This window comes from Danio rerio, chromosome 9 (assembly GCF_049306965.1).
Source record: "Danio rerio strain Tuebingen ecotype United States chromosome 9, GRCz12tu, whole genome shotgun sequence".
NCBI lineage: Eukaryota > Metazoa > Chordata > Actinopteri > Cypriniformes > Danionidae > Danio > Danio rerio.
This window is the reverse complement of record NC_133184.1, coordinates 22,094,597-22,114,582: the sequence shown is the minus strand read 5'-3', so window position 1 is coordinate 22,114,582 and position 19,986 is coordinate 22,094,597. Positions and strand designations below refer to the sequence as shown.

The window sequence follows — 19,986 nt, the reverse complement described above, 5'->3', positions numbered from 1 at the left end:
TAGTGTATGTATGTGAATAAGTGTTTGAGTGTTTCCCAGTGATGGGTTGCAGCAGGAAGGGAATCTGATGCCTAAAAAAACATATGCTGGATAAGTTGGTGGTTCATTCCGCTGTGGTGACCCCAGATTAGTTATGAAAATGAATGACTAAATGAATAATAATAATAATCGTCATAATCTAATATGATTAATAAAGTATGATTTTTTTCATTTCCTAATAAATATTAAATTTCATTTCTTAATAAATAGCCTCATTAATTATTTATTTAAATGATTTATATATGAGATTAGGATACGTGTTAGCTTTTGTAAGTGATTTTAGGTTTTCGAAAAGAATGTTCTCAGTAATATTTGTAAAGGAAACATTGGTCCTTGTATGAGCTGTCAACGCATATTTCAGTTAATATGGAAAGTGAGTGCATGTTTTTATCAAAACTAATATAAAATGTTCTTTAAATGCATGTGCATGTAAAACAATATAACTGGCACAAAGAAATTATGGGGTTCTTCTCTCTCCATTAGCTATCAGGTATACCTGTTCAGATCCTGTTTATCTCCACCGTCTGTGTCTTTCCCTCCTCGTGTGGTTCCCTCCTGGTTGTGTGTTTCCCGATCTTCTCCATGTCCAACTCCACCATCACTCCTACTACAAAAGAAAGACTTTACCTGTTTGCCATATTACTTGTTCGCATCTTACAATAAACTGTCGTTCCTACTCACAGCTCTGGTCTCAGTCCAAAAACACTTTGTGTGCAAATAATAAATTAAAAATCTTCTCTCTCACATCAGTGTGAGTGTTTACTATAGTATGTTGTATAGCTCACGGTAAATGTGGACCCTAAAGACATAGGTGAGCAAGGTGAGCATCATTTTTTGAAACACAAAATATTTCTAGACTTCTGAATGTCTCTGGACTGTTGTTAATGTAACCCCCATCAGTTCTACACCACCCAACTCACTCTGAGCTGGCGATCTTCCGCATGGGAGTCGGTTGCTCTAACAAGGAGGCTAAAGACCATGACCTCTAGCGTCTTAAGGTTTACCTGCACAGCTCTTCACTAGCTGGCCTTCTCTACACTCACCCCCCTAAACCTCACTTCCATCCTGGTCATGGCACCATTGTAACTCCAACGGTCCTACACCACCCAACCTGCTCCAAGCCGGGATCAAACCAGTGACTTTCCACATGGGAGTCGGTTGCTTTAACAACAAGAGGCTATGGCGTCTGTCGCTAGATCAACTTTAGAGGTCAGAGGAGTGAGGTTTACCTGCAAAGCGTTTCACTAGCTGGCCTTCGCTACGCTCATCCCTGTAAACCTCACTCCCATCCGGGTCAAGGCACCATTGTAGACGATTAGTACTCGGTTTTCTTTGTGCTGTGTAAAGTAATGATCAGATCTGACACCAAATCACACCTTGGACGGATCGTTTTATTCTGGTAAACAGATTACAAACACAGTGATCAGTTCCAGCAGTCTAACATGGCGTCCTGCAATGATGAGTGCATGTTATCCATTATAAAGTAGTCAAAAAGAAAAAGATACATTGTGAATAATAATGAAAATAATAAAAAACATCAACAAAAACATATATTTTGCAAGAGCACTCACTCATCACTCTTTTGGCTGCGAGAATAATAATGACCAGTAAGAAACTAGTTTATAATGCCACTAGCCAATGAACAGAGAGGGGGTCATTTAGAACTTAAGGGCTATGAACATAAAAGAAAAGCAAGTGGAGGCATTTTTAAAAGCTGTTACACTAACAATGTTGAATGAGCACTCTCAGATTTCATCTCAAATATCTTAACCTGTGTTCTACCACACAGACCAGGGAGATAAATATGATATTAATTACATTTATTTGATGAGTATTTTTTGACAAAAGTATCATTCAGCAGAACATAGGATTTCTTTGGCGGAGGCAACATTTGTAGCTTAAATCAGAAGTTTTTAGATCCTGCTGTGACTGCCAAGGACTAAGGCAGGGGTGGAGCCTACCTCCCTGGACAGGGCCGACCTGGTGAGGGTGCGGAGGATGGTGAGTGAATGTCTGCATCAGTCTCTGCAACCAAATGAATGAAATGAATGGACAGCTTATATATTGCTTGTGTCTCTTGGCTACTGGTTAGAACTTATTGTGATGAGTGACGTGACATTAGGTCTTCCTGGTAGGACTAGCGCTAAAGCTACAATTTTCATGTTTGGCACAACTAATGCTTTAAGGAAATAACATGAACCACATCTTCTAAAAATATCACTGAATCCCAAGATTAAAACTTAAAACATGCAGAAAAAAGCACTTGGGTAGATAATTCTAAGGCAATGAAATTGAGACTTTATAAAGCCCAAAGGCATCCAAATATACTTTAGGGCCAGTGTTATAACCAGTATAATGTTACAAACACTTTGAAGTAAGCAGAGAGTAAATTTTGACTGAAGTGTGTGTCCAGTTTCCACATGACTTAAACATCCATCCGTCTCTCCAGAACAGGTTTGAGAGGAGAATACGGGTGTGGAGAATCACAGCCCAGTAGCTGACGTGTAGACGATTCCCAATCCCTGCCGATCTCCAGCCTGCTGCACACACACGGATACTGTCTGTCTGTCTGACAGGCCCAGTCCACGGCCCTCTTCACCGCCTCCCAGTACATCAGTCTGAATGGAGAAGAGCAGAAAGTCATGGATGCACAGATACTGGAGTGACTCACTATGAGGACGCGTGCTGGTACCTGGGCTCCTGGGACTCTTTGAGTCGGAGGAGAGACTCGAGCAGCCGTCCCACCTCCAGCTTCTTCACCCGGATCAGCTGCAGCACCAGCAGAGTCGCCAGCAGCCTCAGAATATCAGCATGAGCTTTCACACCTGACACACAAACATCTGACTGACTCAAGGGTTAAACACACATAGACCTGTCTGTATATAACAAGCACACTAAAGTTTAAAATATGTTGAGCTTTATATTCAAAAGCACTTTCTCAATCTAGTACACTCTATAATATCATAAAGTAAGGGCACACGTGTGTTTTTCTGTGTTCCTCAGTTTCATAAGGCTGATAATGCCCCTAAATGGCACACATGAATGGTAACTGATCTCTTAAGATTTTAGTAGACAGTCAAAAACAAAGCAGCAACAGGCAGTAAAAGATATGTTACCTAAAGATTGGATGCCTTTCTCCTTAAGGAAAATGTTGGCAAAAAAGTCGACGTCCAGGTTGAAAAATCTGCTCATCCTGCCAGTGCACTCCCAGTATCCATCCTTTATCCAGACACAAGCAATAGAGTCACATTCTCTTGATTACACATTTTCATTTTATATATAGTCGAGTGCATTAAATGATGTGTAAACACCTCGTGCTGAAGCTCAAACAGCTCATTCCAAGGCACTGCAGTGTCAGGTCTGCTTAATTCTTCTGTCATGACTGGCTGATCCAAGATCATCTTACGTGTTTTCATCTGTTCCCATGGGTGAAATCCTTTAGATTTTTTTTTCATTTTTATCATCGAAAGTTTAACCACAGGTGAATCTTCTAAAGTGTGAGTCAACTCAGGTTGTGCAGGAGTCAAAGTGTCAGTTTGCTGGAGTAGTTGGAGATTTTGTATTGCCTGGTCTTGTTGCCTAAGTAGGGATGATCCAAAGAGTCCAGAGGTTGAGGAACCAGATTGTGCACTTTGGAGGGAACCACCAAAGCCTCCAAATACAGAGCCTTGAGGTATAGACTCTGCGGTTTGACCAAAAGCAAATGTAGAACATTCACTCCTGCTAAAATATCCATGTTCACTGCTTGTAGGAGGAGTAAAAACAGGAGGAGGAGGAGGAGGAGGAGGAGCAATATCAGGAGTCACCGACATGCATTGTGCAAATGTAAGAGGAGAAGGGAGGAAATAATCTTCACTGAGAGGACGAGCACGATGCCCACTGGTAATCGCATCAGCAGAAAAAGAGATAGCACTTTCACTCGAGGTGTACATTACTGGCATACTATTTGCAAAAGGAGGACTGTGACCTGCAGCCGCAATCTGGTTGGCAGGAGGAGGAGGACAACTGTCTCTCATGAAATCTCCTCCAGACATTTTGACAGCCTGAAAAAGAGGAGGAGGAGGAGGAAGAGGACGTGAAGGAGTCATTGAGAGAAATTGCTCTAACCTGGGCATTGCATGTTGACGCATGGATTGAATACGAGGAGCAGCTCCTGGAGCACCAGCAGGAGGAGGAGCAGGAGGAGGAGGCCTGTTAGTCATGGAGAAAGAATCCAGTGACTTTTCCCATATTTCAGAGGCTTGAAGATTGGAACCCTCTATTAAGACGTCACACAAGCGGGGACAAGAAGGAGGAGGGTGAGAGGGAGGGGGGGGACCACTTGTTATACTGCAAACATTGCTAAGAGAACGGCCGAGAAATCCTGCTGAGCCAGCGTACCGAGGAAATGCTCTTAAACGTAAATCACGAACGGGCACCGAAGGAGAAGGGGGTACAACAAGATCATCAAAACTTTCCTCCTCCGAATTATAGCATAAATAATCAGGAGTGGCTTCTTGAAGAGCAAAACCAACATCAGAAGAAGTTGAGAAGAAGTGTGAGTCCTCTAAACTGTATTTCGCACAAAGATAATCACTTGCTTCCACTAATTCCATCTGAAAAACAAATGCATTCAAATTATTGCTGTGGACACTGAAGAGCTAAAAAATAATGAAACCAACTGTGATTGTTAAACCACACGACTCTTTATGTTGTTACCAATTCATCATCTTCAGCAGCAGCTTCAGTCCACCCCATATATGGCAGAATGTCCACATCCTCCTCTGATATGAGTTTAGGAATATCTGTGAATCCAGTGTCAAACTCATTCGCCTCCTGCAAAGAGCAAATGAGGACATTCATTTTCCATTTTTAAGTGTTCAGTTTGATTCTTCATTAATTCACAACATTTTATTAGAAAAATTCAGACGTTTTGTAAGAGCATGTGACGACCTGTCTGCCCAGATGGTTACTTCTTCTTTATTATTAATATATTATTTATGTGTAAACTGGTATATTTGAATAACAACCTACCTACAACAAATCAGTGTCAGTATTAGAGTAAATGTTCTGGCCATATCCAAGTGTATATGCGTGTGTGTGACCTAAACACTGTTAGTTAACAGTAATCATACTGTACCCGCTCTTCGATGGCGACAAAGCTTGTGAACTGAGACAAGATGGAGAACTCTTTACTGAGCTCAATGATGAAGGACTTCAGCTCTGCTTTCTTCTCCTGATAGGGAAAACAGCAAATCAAGAAAGAAAAGAAAGCACATCACATCATTTAGGTTACAATGCTGGTTATATTAAAACAGGAACATGCAGTTAAATATTGTACCTCATGTTCTGCCTCACTGTTGCCTAGAATGCCATCTTCATAGTTTCTGATGATCGCTCTTGCTGTTAACTTGTGAAGGAACTATATACACACACACGCACACACACACACACACATGCACACGCACACACACACACGCACACACACGCACACACACACACACACACACATACACACACATATGCACATAATCCTCAAACACTCTATGTCGTTTCAGATTACACAAAGTATTTCAGACGTTCACTCACAGTTCCCTTCGTCTTCTGTAGTTCTGTGGTGGAAACCATTGTTTTGATCTCCTGCCCACTCAAATCACCAAACAATGTGGCCTTAAAGAATAATTATTACACAATTATAAACTATAAACAGGCAAACAGTTATGAAATCAGCTGCATATTGATTACTGTATTATTATTTTCACATTCAATTTCGATTTTTTTCATCCAAATTTCTTTTACAACCTTCTTATTCATGTTACCAATATTAATTGCTTCACAAGGTTTTCAATAACCAAATTTAATAAAAATTGTCTTTTTTATACAGGAAATTTTCCACATTTCCTGTAAATGAACAATTATATGCAGGATATTTCATTATTTTCACTCATGACACTGTATTAGATACTATATTAGTACATTTACAGTAATAGATGTCCAGTCCTCACGAATAACATTCAGGGATTTTGTAAACTGTTGATTCAGAGTTTTGAACCAGTTCATTGACCATTTTAAATTAAACTCACCAACTCAAGCTGCAATACTGAACAAATATTAAAATATTGACTAAAATGTTGCAGTGATCGACAAATCTCAGCAGATATCGTGTCATTATTCATTAGTATTTACAGAACATCAGCATCAGTAAAGTATGTCCACCTGAGTGCAGTGCGGCACAAAGCCGTATACGAGAGTGTGCCAGTCACTGAAGAGGGAATGAAGCTGTGAGGGAGCTTGAACAGGAGGAGGCGCTCTGGGATTAAACTGCTGCCACTTCACCGCCACTGATCTGCAGCCTGGAGACTCCATACGCTGAACCTGAGCGCGCACCTGAAACCACCAGCAAATCTGTTCAGCTCCAGCCTCAGAAACAATGAAGAGATAAAGTTAACAAAAACAACAGCATAAATCACCTTTTCTGCCCAAGTGTGTTTCATCTTTGTGTCAAAAAACTCATATGTTCCTCCACCTGCCTGAGCCAAAGCTCTGAGCATATGACGATTAGCGGTCAAGCTAGACAAAGACAAACACAAGCAAACTCTAGCTTCAGAAACTCACTGTCAGAGGAAGAGAAACACAAAGAGACTTGTTTAAAGGCAGACCTGAGTCCGCAGGTGAAGAGACGCGTGTGGCAGGAGTTTTCTCTGACCAGCTGTAGAGTCACAGGCTGGTTCTGAACATGTCCATCAGACAGCAGCAGGACGTTCCTCATGCCCTGGCAGGGGGGCAGCAAGCTAAGACTCCGGAGAGGACGCCACAGATCAGTGCTGCCACCAGCGCCGCTACACGACTGAAGACAGGACAAATACACTGATACACACAATCACAGTCAACTCTGACTCTCATTAAACTTTACTCACCATAATAAACTTCCTGGCTGCTTCAGACGCCTCATTTAAGGGCACCGGTGCAGGAAAAGCTTCCTTGTAATCTGTTTAAACACACATTAGAATTGAGAACTAGTATATACTGCCATGCACACATGATCTCTCAGACAAATCACAGATTAATGATGAACTGAAAATGTTGACATGATGATCAGTGAGAGAATATCAGATGCTTTCAGTAAACACTAACCAGTGCTGAAAGAGATGATGTTGATCTTCAGTGAGCGGGCCAGAGATTTGAGCACTTGAAGGGCAATCCTGCGGGCGTTCAGCATCGCTTCTCCCTGCATAGACCTGGAGGAGTCCAGCAGAATGACCACATCGCTCACACTGGACGATCCTCCAGAAAGAGACAAACCGCTTGACTTGAAGTCTGGATAAAACACCAGCATGCAGGCCTGCAGGGATCAGATGGATGCATTCATGCTTAGTTTGATTAGATTACTTCATGATGTTCAGCAAGATTGGGCGAAATACAGACAACCATGACAGATGTGTCTAATAATTTCTTTACCTGACTGTCTTTTTCTGGATGGTTCTCAACCCACATCCTGGGCATGTGAATATTAGAAAGACTAAAGGACACCTGTAACCCATCAGGTCCCAGAGTCTGTCCTGGTACCGTGCTGATCACTGCCTTACAGTCGGTCATCTGAAGAGGAAAGACATTAGTACTGTTCATACTGTTCATACCTGAATCTGCTACTTTACGTTAAAGTACACTCATCAAAAATTAAATTCATTTTTGCTCACATTTTACATCTAAAACATTTCTGTGTACATAAAAAGTCTACTTCTGACAAATATTGTTCACACATCTGTCTATCTCTGTTTTAGTGAACACTTCTCCTTTGCTGAGATATTCCTACCACCTCACAGGTGTGGCATATCAAGATGCTGATTAGACAGCATGATTATTGCACAGGTGTGCCTTAGGCTGGCCACAATACAAGTTTTGAGAGAGTGTGTAATTGGCATTCTGAATGTCCACTAGAGCAGTTGTCCATGAACTGAATGTGCACTTAATTACTATAAGCCATCTTGAAAGATGTTTCAGAGAATTTGGCAGTACATCAACTAGCCTCACTATCGCAGACCACATGTAAAGCCTAGTCTGAGACCAGCCACCTGGACAGCTTCTGTAACAATCGGTTTGAATATCCAAAGAATCTCTGCACAAACTGTCAAAAATTTTGTCAGGAAACCTCTCAAGCATGCTTGTTGTCCTCCTTGGGATCTCAATCTGATTGTTATCATAACTGACCTGAGTGGGCAAACGCTCACATCTGAAGGCACTTTTAAGAAGTGTTCTCTTCACAAAGAAATCCTGGTGTTCACTGTACAGGGCAGATGGCAAAAACCATGTATGACATAATGTGGGGGAGCAGTTTACTGATGTCAACTATTTGAATCCAGTGGCCCATGGTGGCAGTTATGGTATGAGCAGACGTGGGTTAAAGAACAAACACAGCGGCATGCAATTGATGGAATTTTGAATGCATAGAGATACCACAATGAGATCCTGAGGCCCATTGTTGTGCCTTGGATCCACTAATATCGCCTCATGTTGCACACAATCTGCACACAATTCCTGGAAGCAGAATACATCCAAGTTCTTGCATGGCCAGCATACTCGAAGGACATTCACCTATTGAACATGTTTGCGATGCTCTGGATTGTACTATAAAACAGTGTGCTCCAGTTCCTGCCAATATCCAGCAACATCACACAGCCATTGTAGAGGAGTGAACCAACATTACACAGCTCACAATCTACAACCTGGTCAACTCTGTATGACCGAAATGATCACACCAGATGCTGACTAGTTTTCTGATCCCCCCACCCCCCTTAATAACAAAGATTTAGGCAAATGTGTGAACAATAGAAATGATCTTTGCTCACAAAAAATGGGAGCAAAAACAAAACTGTTGCATTTATATTTTCGTTGAGAGTATTTCTGTAAGGAAATGTACAAAAAGTAAATTAATAACCTTGGTTTTGATTCGGTGTGAACAGTTTAAGTTGATGATCTCATAAGGCATTTCAATGGACATTGACAGAGAAAACTCCCTGAAGAATAAACAAAACATTAAAGAAACAACATGTGGTTTGTGACATTAAATAATGAGCTTTTCTATTGTTTCTCCACAGCAGTTTAATCTTCAGTGAACTTCCAGCAATTGAGACTCTCACCCCTTTGACTCGGACAGGCCAATCTTTTCAACAGTTGTCTGAAATACAACACAACTCTCAGTCAAAACACTGAAATGAACAGCGGGCAAATGACAGCAGTGAAGGACCAACCTGAGTTGTCTGGTTAAGGGCGGCGCTCTCTTGCCATGGTGCCACGCTGCCAGACAGTGAGAAGACTATAGAGCCCGATCTCACCACCAGCTCAGTGATGAACGTCACCTTGATCAAAACTGAGGCTCCAGGAGGAAGATTCCCCACGCTGATAGTAAACACATCCTGATCACATAAACACATGACCTTAGACAAACATTCCTGTTCATATCAGCCACACAGCAGTTATTATTATGACTAGCTCATCTGTAGGAAATGATGTTCAGGAGCTCACAGGTGCATCCTGGTCCATCAGGTAGGCTCCATGACCTTTCTCTATAGCCTGCTTGTACTCCTTACGAGCCTGCTCTTTTTCCTTTACCTACAGCACAAAGAAACACTTGTAAAATGAACAGAAAATAGCTTTAAATATCAGCTGAACGTGACAAGCTGTAAATGATTTGCACCTTTCCAATGACATGCTTTCCATTGATAAAGGCTTCAAATCCACACACTGCTGCCGTCTCCTCCAGTGGAAAGACAAACTTTGCTTCAATGGGAACAGCACTCTGATTTGTGTAGGTCTGAAAAATGATGACCTAGTGACAGAGCAGAGAAAAATTTACAGTCAGCTTACGAACCCCCCCCCCACCCCCCACAAACATTCAGTTATAGTTTATAGTTACAATATTTTAGGTATTTTGGTTTGGTAAAGGGTTTGATTTAAGCTCTTGAGTTTTTAATGTTTTTGTTCTCATGGCTTTAAATGTGCCCATTAGGGGTTGTTTTAGATCTATTTTCTGATTTTGCCTTGTGTGAAAGGAATCCTTTTGCCTCTGTGAGAAAGAACACACCTCACCCATCAGGTCCATCAGTTTGCACTTCACATTGACAGCCTGTAGAGGAAGTTTCTGACCACTGCTGTCCAGCAAACCTGCATTCATCTCCTCCAGAGGATTCTTAGTAGACTCCAAACCCTCACTGTCATCACTGGACACTAGTAATAAGAAATAAGAGAGAACAAAAAAAGATTAACAGCACAAATTACATTACATTAGTATTGTGTTACCTCTATTGTGCCAGTGCTGAAACACTCCAGCCCAACATGCCTGAATGACTACTGCCCTGTAGCACTCACACCCATCATCATAAAGTACTTCCAGCGGTTGGCACATCTGAAAGACTCTCTGCCATCCACACTGGACCCACACCAGTTTGCCTACCGTGGCAAAAGGAGCACAGAGGATGCAGTCTCCATAGCACTGCACAAATGCTGTTTATTGACTTCAGCTCAGCATTCAACACTGTCATACCCTCTAAGTTAATTATCAAACTTAGAGACCTGGATATCGACATGTCTCTCTGCAACTGGATTATGGACTTTCTGACAAACAGACCTCAGAATGTTAGATCAGGCCACATCTGCTCCACCACCATCACAATCAACACTGGTGTACCACAGGGCTGTGTGCTGAGCCCCTTCCTCTACTCCCTTTTTACCATTGACTGTAGGCCTGTGAACTGATTCAACATTTTCAAATTTGCAGATGACACCACAGTGATTGGTCTAATCAGCAACAATGATGACACTGCCTACAAGGAGGAGATACTTGGTGCACTGACAATAATCTGCTCCTTAACACCAACAAACTGTCCAACGCATCACAGGGACCACATTGCCAGCCATAGAGAATATCTAGAAGAAACACTGTCTGCGCTGAGCACGCAGTATTCTTAAGGACAACTCTCACCCTGCACACAGACTGTTTTCACTCCTGCCTTCCGGCAGGCGCTTCAGGCTCCCCCAGACAAAAACCACCAGACTGAGGAACAGCTTTTTTCCCCAGAGCTGAACTCTGCACCCCACTGACTCTTTTTACCCCCAATACATCCCCCACTCTCCACTAACTTATACTCCTCACAATCACTGCACTGTTTAACATTTGCACATTTAAAATTTGCACATATTCATTGCACTACATTGCACAGATTCAATTATTTGAACTCTACATACCCACAGCACATGGACATTTGTAATCATGTTTATCTATCTGCACACTTCTGATTATTAATAGCAACCTATACATATATTCATTTATTGTAAATCTCTGTTCATAGCTAAAACAACCTGTATACAATGTTCATAGTAAATCCATCTGTAAATATCGCTATTTTTTTATAACTGCACTTTATAACTTATAATTGTATCCTGCACTTGCTGCTAGTGCACTGCTGGTTAGACCTGAACTGCATTTTGTTACATTGTACTTATGACAATAAAGTTGAATCTAATCTAATCTAATCTAATATGTACAGAGCATCAAATCATCCCAAGAAATGATTTCTTTCCACCATGTCAACATTTTTTATACATATTAGAAACTACAGATTGAAGATTATATAATTATTCTAAACCACAAATAAATGTAATAATAATTATAACCACTATGATAAGAATGACAATAATAATTGTATTATTAGTAGTATTTATATTTACATGGTATCCTATTTTTAATTACAATACAAGTATCTCTCATTTCTCATATGGCACCTGTCACATGTTTGCCTGGTCCTCTGTTTCTTTGTTCTGTTTTCCTGATGCAATTATCTGCTCACAGGTTTTTATTTTGTTAATCTTTACCCAGTGTATGTCGTCCATGTCAGTGTCAGGTCTCGTCCATATTGTGCATGTTAGCCCTTTATTGTATTATTAAAGAGCTTACTCTCATCACTCTTGTTTGAGATCACGGAACACACAAGTGATAAGTCTATAGAACTGAACAACACTACCCAAGCAAAGCTGCCTTTGGAAAGTCCTCAAGGATGCGTTACTGTGTTCGTAGAGTGGGTGCTGGTGAACAATGGAACCAATTTCACCACTGACCCCATTGAAGAGGACTTCACAGATCAAGATCCAGAATTTAGTCTGTGATCCATCACCCCACTTTTAAAGCATAATTCAATGCATCAATGCATCGCAATTATTTCTCTTAAGATACTGGATTGATACTTAAAAGTTCAGAATAGATGTTTTATTCAAATTTGATTGTGAGGATTTGGGCCTGTGCAGGCATAAGCTCTAAACAGAAAAAAGTGCTGAGAGGCGCACATACAGGTCCTGCAGAATTTGTTTCAATTGGACAGATGGATACAGTAATTGCAGGCATGGAGCTTCTGATCCTTTGTGTGTCCACATTCCTCACCACAACCGAAAGCAATACCTTGGGTCCTCATCTCGACATGGATAAAAGACCATCACCTGCAGCTCAATCTGACTAAAACAAAACTTCTTGTTTTCCCTGCAACAATATTCATAAATCAATCTGAAGTCAGCTACAAATATCCCTCCCAATTCAGTCAGGAATCTTCGAATGACCTTCGATGACGAGTTATCCTTCAAAGAGCACATTGAGGTTTGCACAATACAGCATCAGAAAAATCTGACCCATCCTCACTGAGCACTCAGCACAGATTCTTATCCAAGTGCTAGGCAATTTCTAGACTAGAGTACCGTAATGCTCTCCTAGCTGGACTCCCATCATCTCTTGTAAAACCACTCTAGTTCCTGCAAAATGATCCAGATCAGCTAAATTTCAACAGCCCCTACAGAGCCCATGTCAAACATCTTTTTATTTCCCTGCACTGGCTACAAGTTGAAGCTTGCAAGCTTTGTATTATTATCACTTGATGCGAGTATGGGATAAATGGATTGATCCCTTCCTGATTGTAAGTTGCTTTGGATAATAATATCTACTAAATGACTTAAGGTGAAGGTATCTAAGCAGGGGAATAGGCTTAGAGGAGGATTTGAGGTAAAACTGAGACTTGACATCCAAATGGGCTAAAACATCATGAAATAATTGTATAAACAAATTTAACTGACAGCTCTAGTTGAAACCCATTCCCCCACATTTAATACCTGGTAATGGTAATGGTATGTGCCGTTCACTGGATGTTGCTTAAAACTTACAGACGTCAGTCGGTGTGTCTGTGAGCTCCAGTAAGGTACTGATTTGAGGCTGGAAGTCTTTTAACTCGTCCCCCTCCACAGTGAACTGCACCACATACTTCAGTCTGATCTGCTCTGTGTTAAACACCACAAACTCATCGTCCTGTCCAATATAAGGCAAAACACAAACCCAAAGGTCACATTAGATCCCAAAACACAAGCAGAGTGTTAAGTACACAGAAAAAGACTAAGAAGAGCACCTCAAATTCAGAAAGTCTGTTGTGCGAGCGGCGGACTCCATGAACGCTGTGGAAGCCGTCAGGAGCACAAGTCAAACTGGTGTCTTTCTTCAGCAGGTCTTTGCACCGACCCAACGCCACTTCACACACCAACAGCAGCCGAGAGCCGTCAGTTACACTGGGCTTGGAGTATTTCACACTGGTCCTTTAAGAGGTAAAGTTATTGAATCACTGTGTAACAAGCTATAATATAGATGTGCCCTAAGTAAAATCATATTATTTATATGTGTTAATGCAATACTAAGACATGATGGTATAACACAACCTATAAATATGAAAAACTGTACATGCTATTAATGCACAAGGCTACTGACTTTAGTGAGTCACTGAAGTAGATTCCTCCTCCAAGATTCCCGATATCCGTCCTCTCAATTCCATGCAGTTCAACTCCAACCCTGGGCAGCAGCAGACCTCTACACACAATATTTAATCAAAATGTACATAAATTTAATGACTTATTAATAAATCAAATTAATTACATATATTATTTAATCAGACAATTTCAGATATGCATGCAGGATTTTGGAGGTACGTGTACTAAATACTGCATAATTGTGTGAGAGCACAATGTTACAAAAGCAGAGATAGGAGTGGATAGTTCTCTGAGTGATTTACTGACTGCACAAATTAAAAAACACAGATGAAGCTGCCCATTTCAGTAATAACCAAGTTCAGTGGCTTTTGGCTGTTAACCAATAGTCAGTTAATATAGCAGTTAATTGACTACCACAACTGGTAAATCATGTGAATCATATTGACTCATAATGCATATTTAATTGTACATGCCAATTTTTTTTGTACATGACAAGTTATTTCTTTTGATTAGCTTATAAGCTTAATCGCAGTCATGTACATACCAAGGAAATAGTTCACTTCCGCATTGAGAATAAGTTGGATTTGCTCTTACCGTGACAGTATTCCAACCAAACTACTAGGACTAGTGGAGTGGAGGAGGGGCTTAATGTTGCCTAACTCCTCCCTAAACATCTGAAGCTCCACCCCTCTGCTGATGCGCACAATCTGCTGAATCTGAACAGGCCTGTAGGTGATATAAGTTTAACACAATTTATGTTATGTAAATACATGAAAATTTCAACCATGCCTGAAAAAATACCACATAACATCACAGTCCAGTTTACCTGTCCTGAAGCAGTTTAGAAACTGCATGAAACTCAGGGTTTTCTGGTGGAACAAAGTCAATGCTGCACCTCAGAGCTCGATACTTTCCCAGAGACGAAGGGGACGGGCTTCCCAGAGTGGCTTCACTCACATTCACAATATCTCTGATCAGCTGGAGACCACAGGAGAATGTTAAGTTCATGTCTTTACTGTTCAACAACAGCCTCGTGATGAAATCCCCCAAGTAAATTATCTTATTGTCTTATATCTCATATGAGCAGTATATTGTAATACTAAAGTCTTAATGGTCCTATTGTGGTATAATAAATGTAATACTATGTTGGTTTACACATTACCTGACAAAGGTCTAGTTTCTGAGACACAAGCTTGTGTTTGGACGGAGGGTCGATTATTCTGAGGGGCAGGAGTGTGTTAACCTCCTCTAGCAGGGCTTTGGCTTCATCTTCATTCTGAGTCTTTTGTGCCTGCAGTAACAATCCTTCCACCCTGCTCACCTGCAACAGCACAGAGACCTTAAACACACTGTAGTAAACAATCCGAATATTCACTGTGTGTGATTAAATAAGCTCCTGCTCACATCATTGAGGCTGATTCTGGACACTGGGACTGTCAGGATGTTATTAAGAGAACCGAGAGCTTCAGTCCAAATCAGCTCCACGAAGACACCAACTTCCTTTGATAATGTGCTGCAGTTCAGCCTCTCCTCCAGCAGAAGCTGCCAATCAATCAGTCACACACACATTTCACACACATTAGACACAAATTATACATAAATCACACACATAAAAATAGATGTTTGTGTTTACCTGCTGCAGGCTGTAAGATGCCAAGTGCTCAACCTCAGCAGGAAGTGTGTGTGTCTTTGTGAATCCCTGAGTCTCCATGTCCTTCATCAGCATCAGATAAGCTTCCACAGCATCTTCAGACGTCTCACAGAAAACAAGCTTGTCCTGGAGCACTGCGGTCTATAGTGAGAAAGAGTCCATCAGCACAAGAGCACAACATTCAGTACCTGCAGTACAATCAGACTCAAATAAGAACAATTTACAATAATAAACAAGTTTCAAGAGCAAACCTCAGCTTCACGCAACACTGAACAGAGCACACGATACTGCTGGCCTGCTCGTCCATTGACACTCTGCAGCTCCAAAACAGACAAAGTCTTGGGTTTTACCTGCAACATAATCAGACAGTTTTAAATTGGTGATGGCTACAATAATCACTTTTAGAAAGAAGTGTTTAAGGGGTCGTTTTTAATAATTTAAGTATTCCCCTGAATTATTTTATGTGGTTGGTGTCAATAAATTGTTATTTTTGAGCTCTGATACGTACAGTATGATTTATAGTGAATTGAATTATTGTACTGACTAAATATAATAGAAAGGCATTGCAATGCTAAAGTACAGCTGAAAAACCCACCGTTCCTTATATAAGTATTCTTTACTGATACAGTTTATTAGAACTGAATGAAAGGAGTTTTAATAATTGTCGTATTTCTGGAGCAGATCTATTTGCTTCAATTTGCAACACTAGACAAACTAAAAAACTTTTTTCATTTAAATTTATCCACAGAGCGGTATACTGATAAAGAAACATGCAGAAGCTGTTCTAATGTCTGCCTGTTTGGTGCTCAGTGATCTGTAGGGCCGGTCAGAGGCCAACAGTTCAAGTGGTATATACACTCACCGGCCACTTTATTAGGTACACCTGTTCAGCTGCTTGTTTACGCAAATTTCTGATCAGCCTATCACATGGCAGCAACTAAATGCATTTAGGCATGTAGACATGGTCAAGACAATCTGCTGCAGTTCAAACTGAGCATCAGAATGGGGAAGAAAGAGGATTAGGGACTTTGAATGTGGCATGTTTGTTCGTGCCAGACAGGCTGCTCTGAGTATTTCAGAAACTGCTTATCTGCTGGGATTTACACGCACAACCATCTCTAGGGTTTACTGAGACTGGTCCAAAAAACAGTAAATATCCAGTGAGTAGCAGTTCAGTGGGCACAAATGCCTTGTTGATGCCAGAGGTCAGAAGAGAATGGCCAGACTGGCTTGAGCTGATAGAAAGATAACAGTGACTTAAATAACCACTCATTACAACTGAGGTATGCAGAAGAGCATCTTTGAATGTACAACATGTCGAACCTTGAGGAGGATGGGCTACAGCAGCAGAAGACTATACCGGGTGCCACACCTGTCAAACTGAGGCTACTATATGCACAGGCTCACCAAAATTGAACAATAGAAGATTGGAAAAACATTGACATCTGATGAATTTCAATTTCTGGTGTGACATTCGGATGGTGGGGTCAGAATTTGGCATCAACAACATGTAAGCATGGATCCATCCTGCCTTTTATCAATGGTTCAGGCTGCTGGTGGTGGTCTAATGGTGTGGGAAATTTTCTTGGCACACTTTGGGCCCATTAGTAGCAACTGAGCATCGTGTCAGCGCCACAGCCTACCTGTCCATTGTTGCTGACCATGTCCATCCCTTTATGACTACAGTGTACCCATCTAATGATGGCTACTTCCAGCAGGATAACGCACCATGCCATAAAGCGCAAACCATCTCAGGCTGGTTTCTTGAACATGACAATGAGTTCACTGTACTCAAGTGGCCTCCACAGTCACCAAACCTCAATCCAATAGAGCACCTTTGGGATATGGTGGAATGGGAGATTCACATAATGGATGTGCAGCTGACAATTCTGCAGCAACTGCGTGATGCTATTATGTCAATATGGACCAACATCTCTGAGGAATATTTCCAGTACATTGTTGAATCAATGCCACAAAGTATAAAGGCAGTTCTGAAGGCAAAAGGGGGTCCAACCCAGTACTAGTTAGGTGTACCTAATAAAGTGGCTGGTGAGTGTAGGTTATTGAGATTGAAGTCATAATGTTTGTACTGTGACAACAATTGGCTCTTTTTTATTAAAATATTAATGTAAATTATATTTCATGACTTGACTCTGATAATGTAAATAATGCATTAAGTTGCTCACCTTTTCAAAAACCGAGTACTTGGCCACTTGAAAAAATGAAGGGAATTCAGGCAAGTCATGGTCAGCACCTTTGTATACTCTGATAAAGGTAAAGGAAAAGATCAGTTAAACAAGCACATCCAAATAAGAGAAGTGTTAAAGAAACAATGAACTATTGAACAGCTACTGACAGTGACAAAGAACAAAAGCACACCTGAATTTGCTAGCACGAGGTCCACCCTTCTCAAGAATCTCAACCTCTGCGTTTGGGAGATCAGGCTGACCTTTGAACTTATTTTTTTCTAGTATCTTGGTCGACACTATAACCCCTTTAAAGAGAAAGACAACAACATTGTTACATAGTTTAATCTCACTTAAATGTGCTTTAATCACAGCTGCAGTCTCAAATACATTTCTCAACCAAATGTAATGCAACATAAACATACAGTATACAAATACTGAACCACACCCTTTCAGCAAACACAGCTTAGCTACCATAGATACAATTTGCTTCAAACAAACATCTGTTCAAAAAAACTATGCAACACGTATTTGGTTGGTAAGTTAATAATTAATCTTCTAAACACAACTGCAGTCTGAGGAAGTGCTATGAATAAAAATCTAAGCCACACCTCATGTTCACATTACGCTAACATGACCACAGAAACAATCAGTGTTCATGAACTCCTACATGAGGAAGTTAAATCTCCTACTGTACCTGGAGAAGGGAGGGATTCATTGGTTGGATATGACAGCTGTGGGGTTAAATTATGCTCCGTCAAAGGCAGAAGATGTCCTTCATCCACACAACTCCACACATACTGCGTTCCAACCACCGGGATCTGGAGCTTCTGGATGCTGCGCTGCCTGTTACTGCTCAGGTCATTCACACTGCTGGTGACCACAAAAGAGCACTGGAGAAGATATAAGGAGGTCACATGCCACATATCAACCCTTTGATGACTCAATTTAGAAAATCAATATGAACATTATCTATACAAATCCTATGTTCTTATTGCAGCTAACTAAAAACAAAGTATAAAATGTTTTAAAACTTTTAAACAAAGCATAAATCGAATAATAGAAATCAAAAAATGAACCTCTTTGTTGATGGTGTAGGAGATGTTTCCTCCATTCTCCAGAAGAGCTGATTTCAGCTTCTGCTTCTCTTTAAAAGGCACATTCTTCACATCAAACACAACAGTACAGTTTTCAAACACTGTCATGATGCTGTCAGTGTCTGAACAAGAAGAGAAAAGAAAGACTGCAGTGAAACCTTATCAATCACACATGAGCTCTTTAAAATTACTATATTTCTTCTATTTTCTTGTTAACCCTAATTAATAAACACCTTTAAAATAGTACTTATTTAGCATGAAATACGTTAAATTATCCTTCTTTTTACTTAAAGACATGTCACAAATCCTAGTCAATGATCCAACTGCTGTTGCTATCTATCTCTCTTGATAGTTGTCATGTCATTAGCAGTCGAAAGAGCAACTTACTGTCTACGAAGTTAGACGAGCTGTGACACGTTAAGATTTTAGGAATATATAGCAATATGTACAGATAGCAGACACGAATGATTTGGTGTGTGAAGTTCAGTAAAGAAATGCTTCCTGAAATACAGTAAAGACACGCCTACATTCCCCTGAGATAACAACATATGACGAGCTCCATCCAGCGGCAGAATCCGACCTTGCTAAATTTGAAACTTGTTTTTAAAAATCCTTTAAATCAGATTAGGTTTGAGTTTTTTCTCTCTAAAGCTTTGGTTCTTTTTTTAAATCTTTAGAAACAAACAATACATCTATCGTGCTATGTTTTCCAGTACTGGGTTGCAGCTGGAAGGGCATCCTCTGTATAAAAAGTATGGTAGATAAGTTGGTGGTTCATTCCGCTGTGCCGACCCCTGATAAATAAAGGACTAAGCTGATGAAAAATGAATGAATAACAGTACAAATTTAGAGAATTTTGGGGAGATAAAAGAAAAGTTTGCAGTGAATTTCAACTGAATTATGAAATTCTTTAATTTCACAAATGTTAGTTGAGGATATTTGATCTTTTCACCTTTTTTTGCCTCACCTCAGTCTGCGTGTCAGTGTTAAACATTTTACGACTTTATGGTAGGTTACATTGTAACATGCTGATAACAGTCCAGTAAGTATATCAAAGGTCTTTGGATTGCTATAGCAAACATTTAAATAACTGATTTCATCAATAAAGAGACGCCTATGCAAATTTGAATGGCAACACCACGTTCAATATTTAAACAATTGTAATCGTTTTAAAAATAACCCAAATTACTTAATGAAACCCAATTTTATTTTCCACTTCTTGAACAGCGATCAGATTCAGCCTACT

The 19,986-nt window shown here is 40.5% G+C and overlaps 1 protein-coding gene across 1 annotated transcript; it reads right to left on the bottom strand.

The window, feature by feature from the left end:
• Positions 1–1,412: 1,412 nt before the first annotated feature.
• Positions 1,413–19,250, bottom strand: parp4 (poly (ADP-ribose) polymerase family, member 4). Its single transcript, XM_017357877.2, has 34 exons — positions 19,128–19,250; positions 18,723–18,862; positions 18,341–18,536; positions 17,837–17,951; positions 17,644–17,722; positions 15,709–15,807; positions 15,440–15,598; positions 15,211–15,348; positions 14,969–15,127; positions 14,633–14,784; positions 14,401–14,532; positions 13,808–13,906; positions 13,455–13,638; positions 13,216–13,357; positions 10,100–10,242; positions 9,713–9,844; positions 9,541–9,627; positions 9,267–9,431; positions 9,156–9,193; positions 8,954–9,032; positions 7,477–7,614; positions 7,153–7,360; positions 6,936–7,006; positions 6,678–6,865; positions 6,489–6,588; positions 6,235–6,405; positions 5,608–5,688; positions 5,360–5,440; positions 5,159–5,254; positions 4,738–4,854; positions 3,351–4,634; positions 3,156–3,258; positions 2,732–2,864; positions 1,413–2,657 (listed from the first exon to the last, which is right to left on the bottom strand). Exons 2-34 carry the CDS (start codon positions 18,846–18,848, stop codon positions 2,465–2,467), a joined length of 5,388 nt encoding a protein of 1,795 aa, XP_017213366.2. The 5' UTR covers positions 18,849–18,862; positions 19,128–19,250; the 3' UTR covers positions 1,413–2,464.
• Positions 19,251–19,986: the final 736 nt, after the last annotated feature.

Excerpts from the sequence above, each read along its gene's own strand:
- parp4 (XM_017357877.2), bottom strand. The coding sequence starts at position 18,848 with ATGACAGTGTTTGAAAACTGTACTGTTGTGTTTGATGTGAAGAATGTG. Across the intron at positions 10,243-13,215 it reads AGACACACCGACTGACGTCT|TGTCCAGTGATGACAGTGAG; the intron begins GTAAGTTTTAAG and ends TCTTATTACTAG. Across the intron at positions 4,855-5,158 it reads TTGTCGCCATCGAAGAGCGG|GAGGCGAATGAGTTTGACAC; the intron begins GTACAGTATGAT and ends TGCTCTTTGCAG.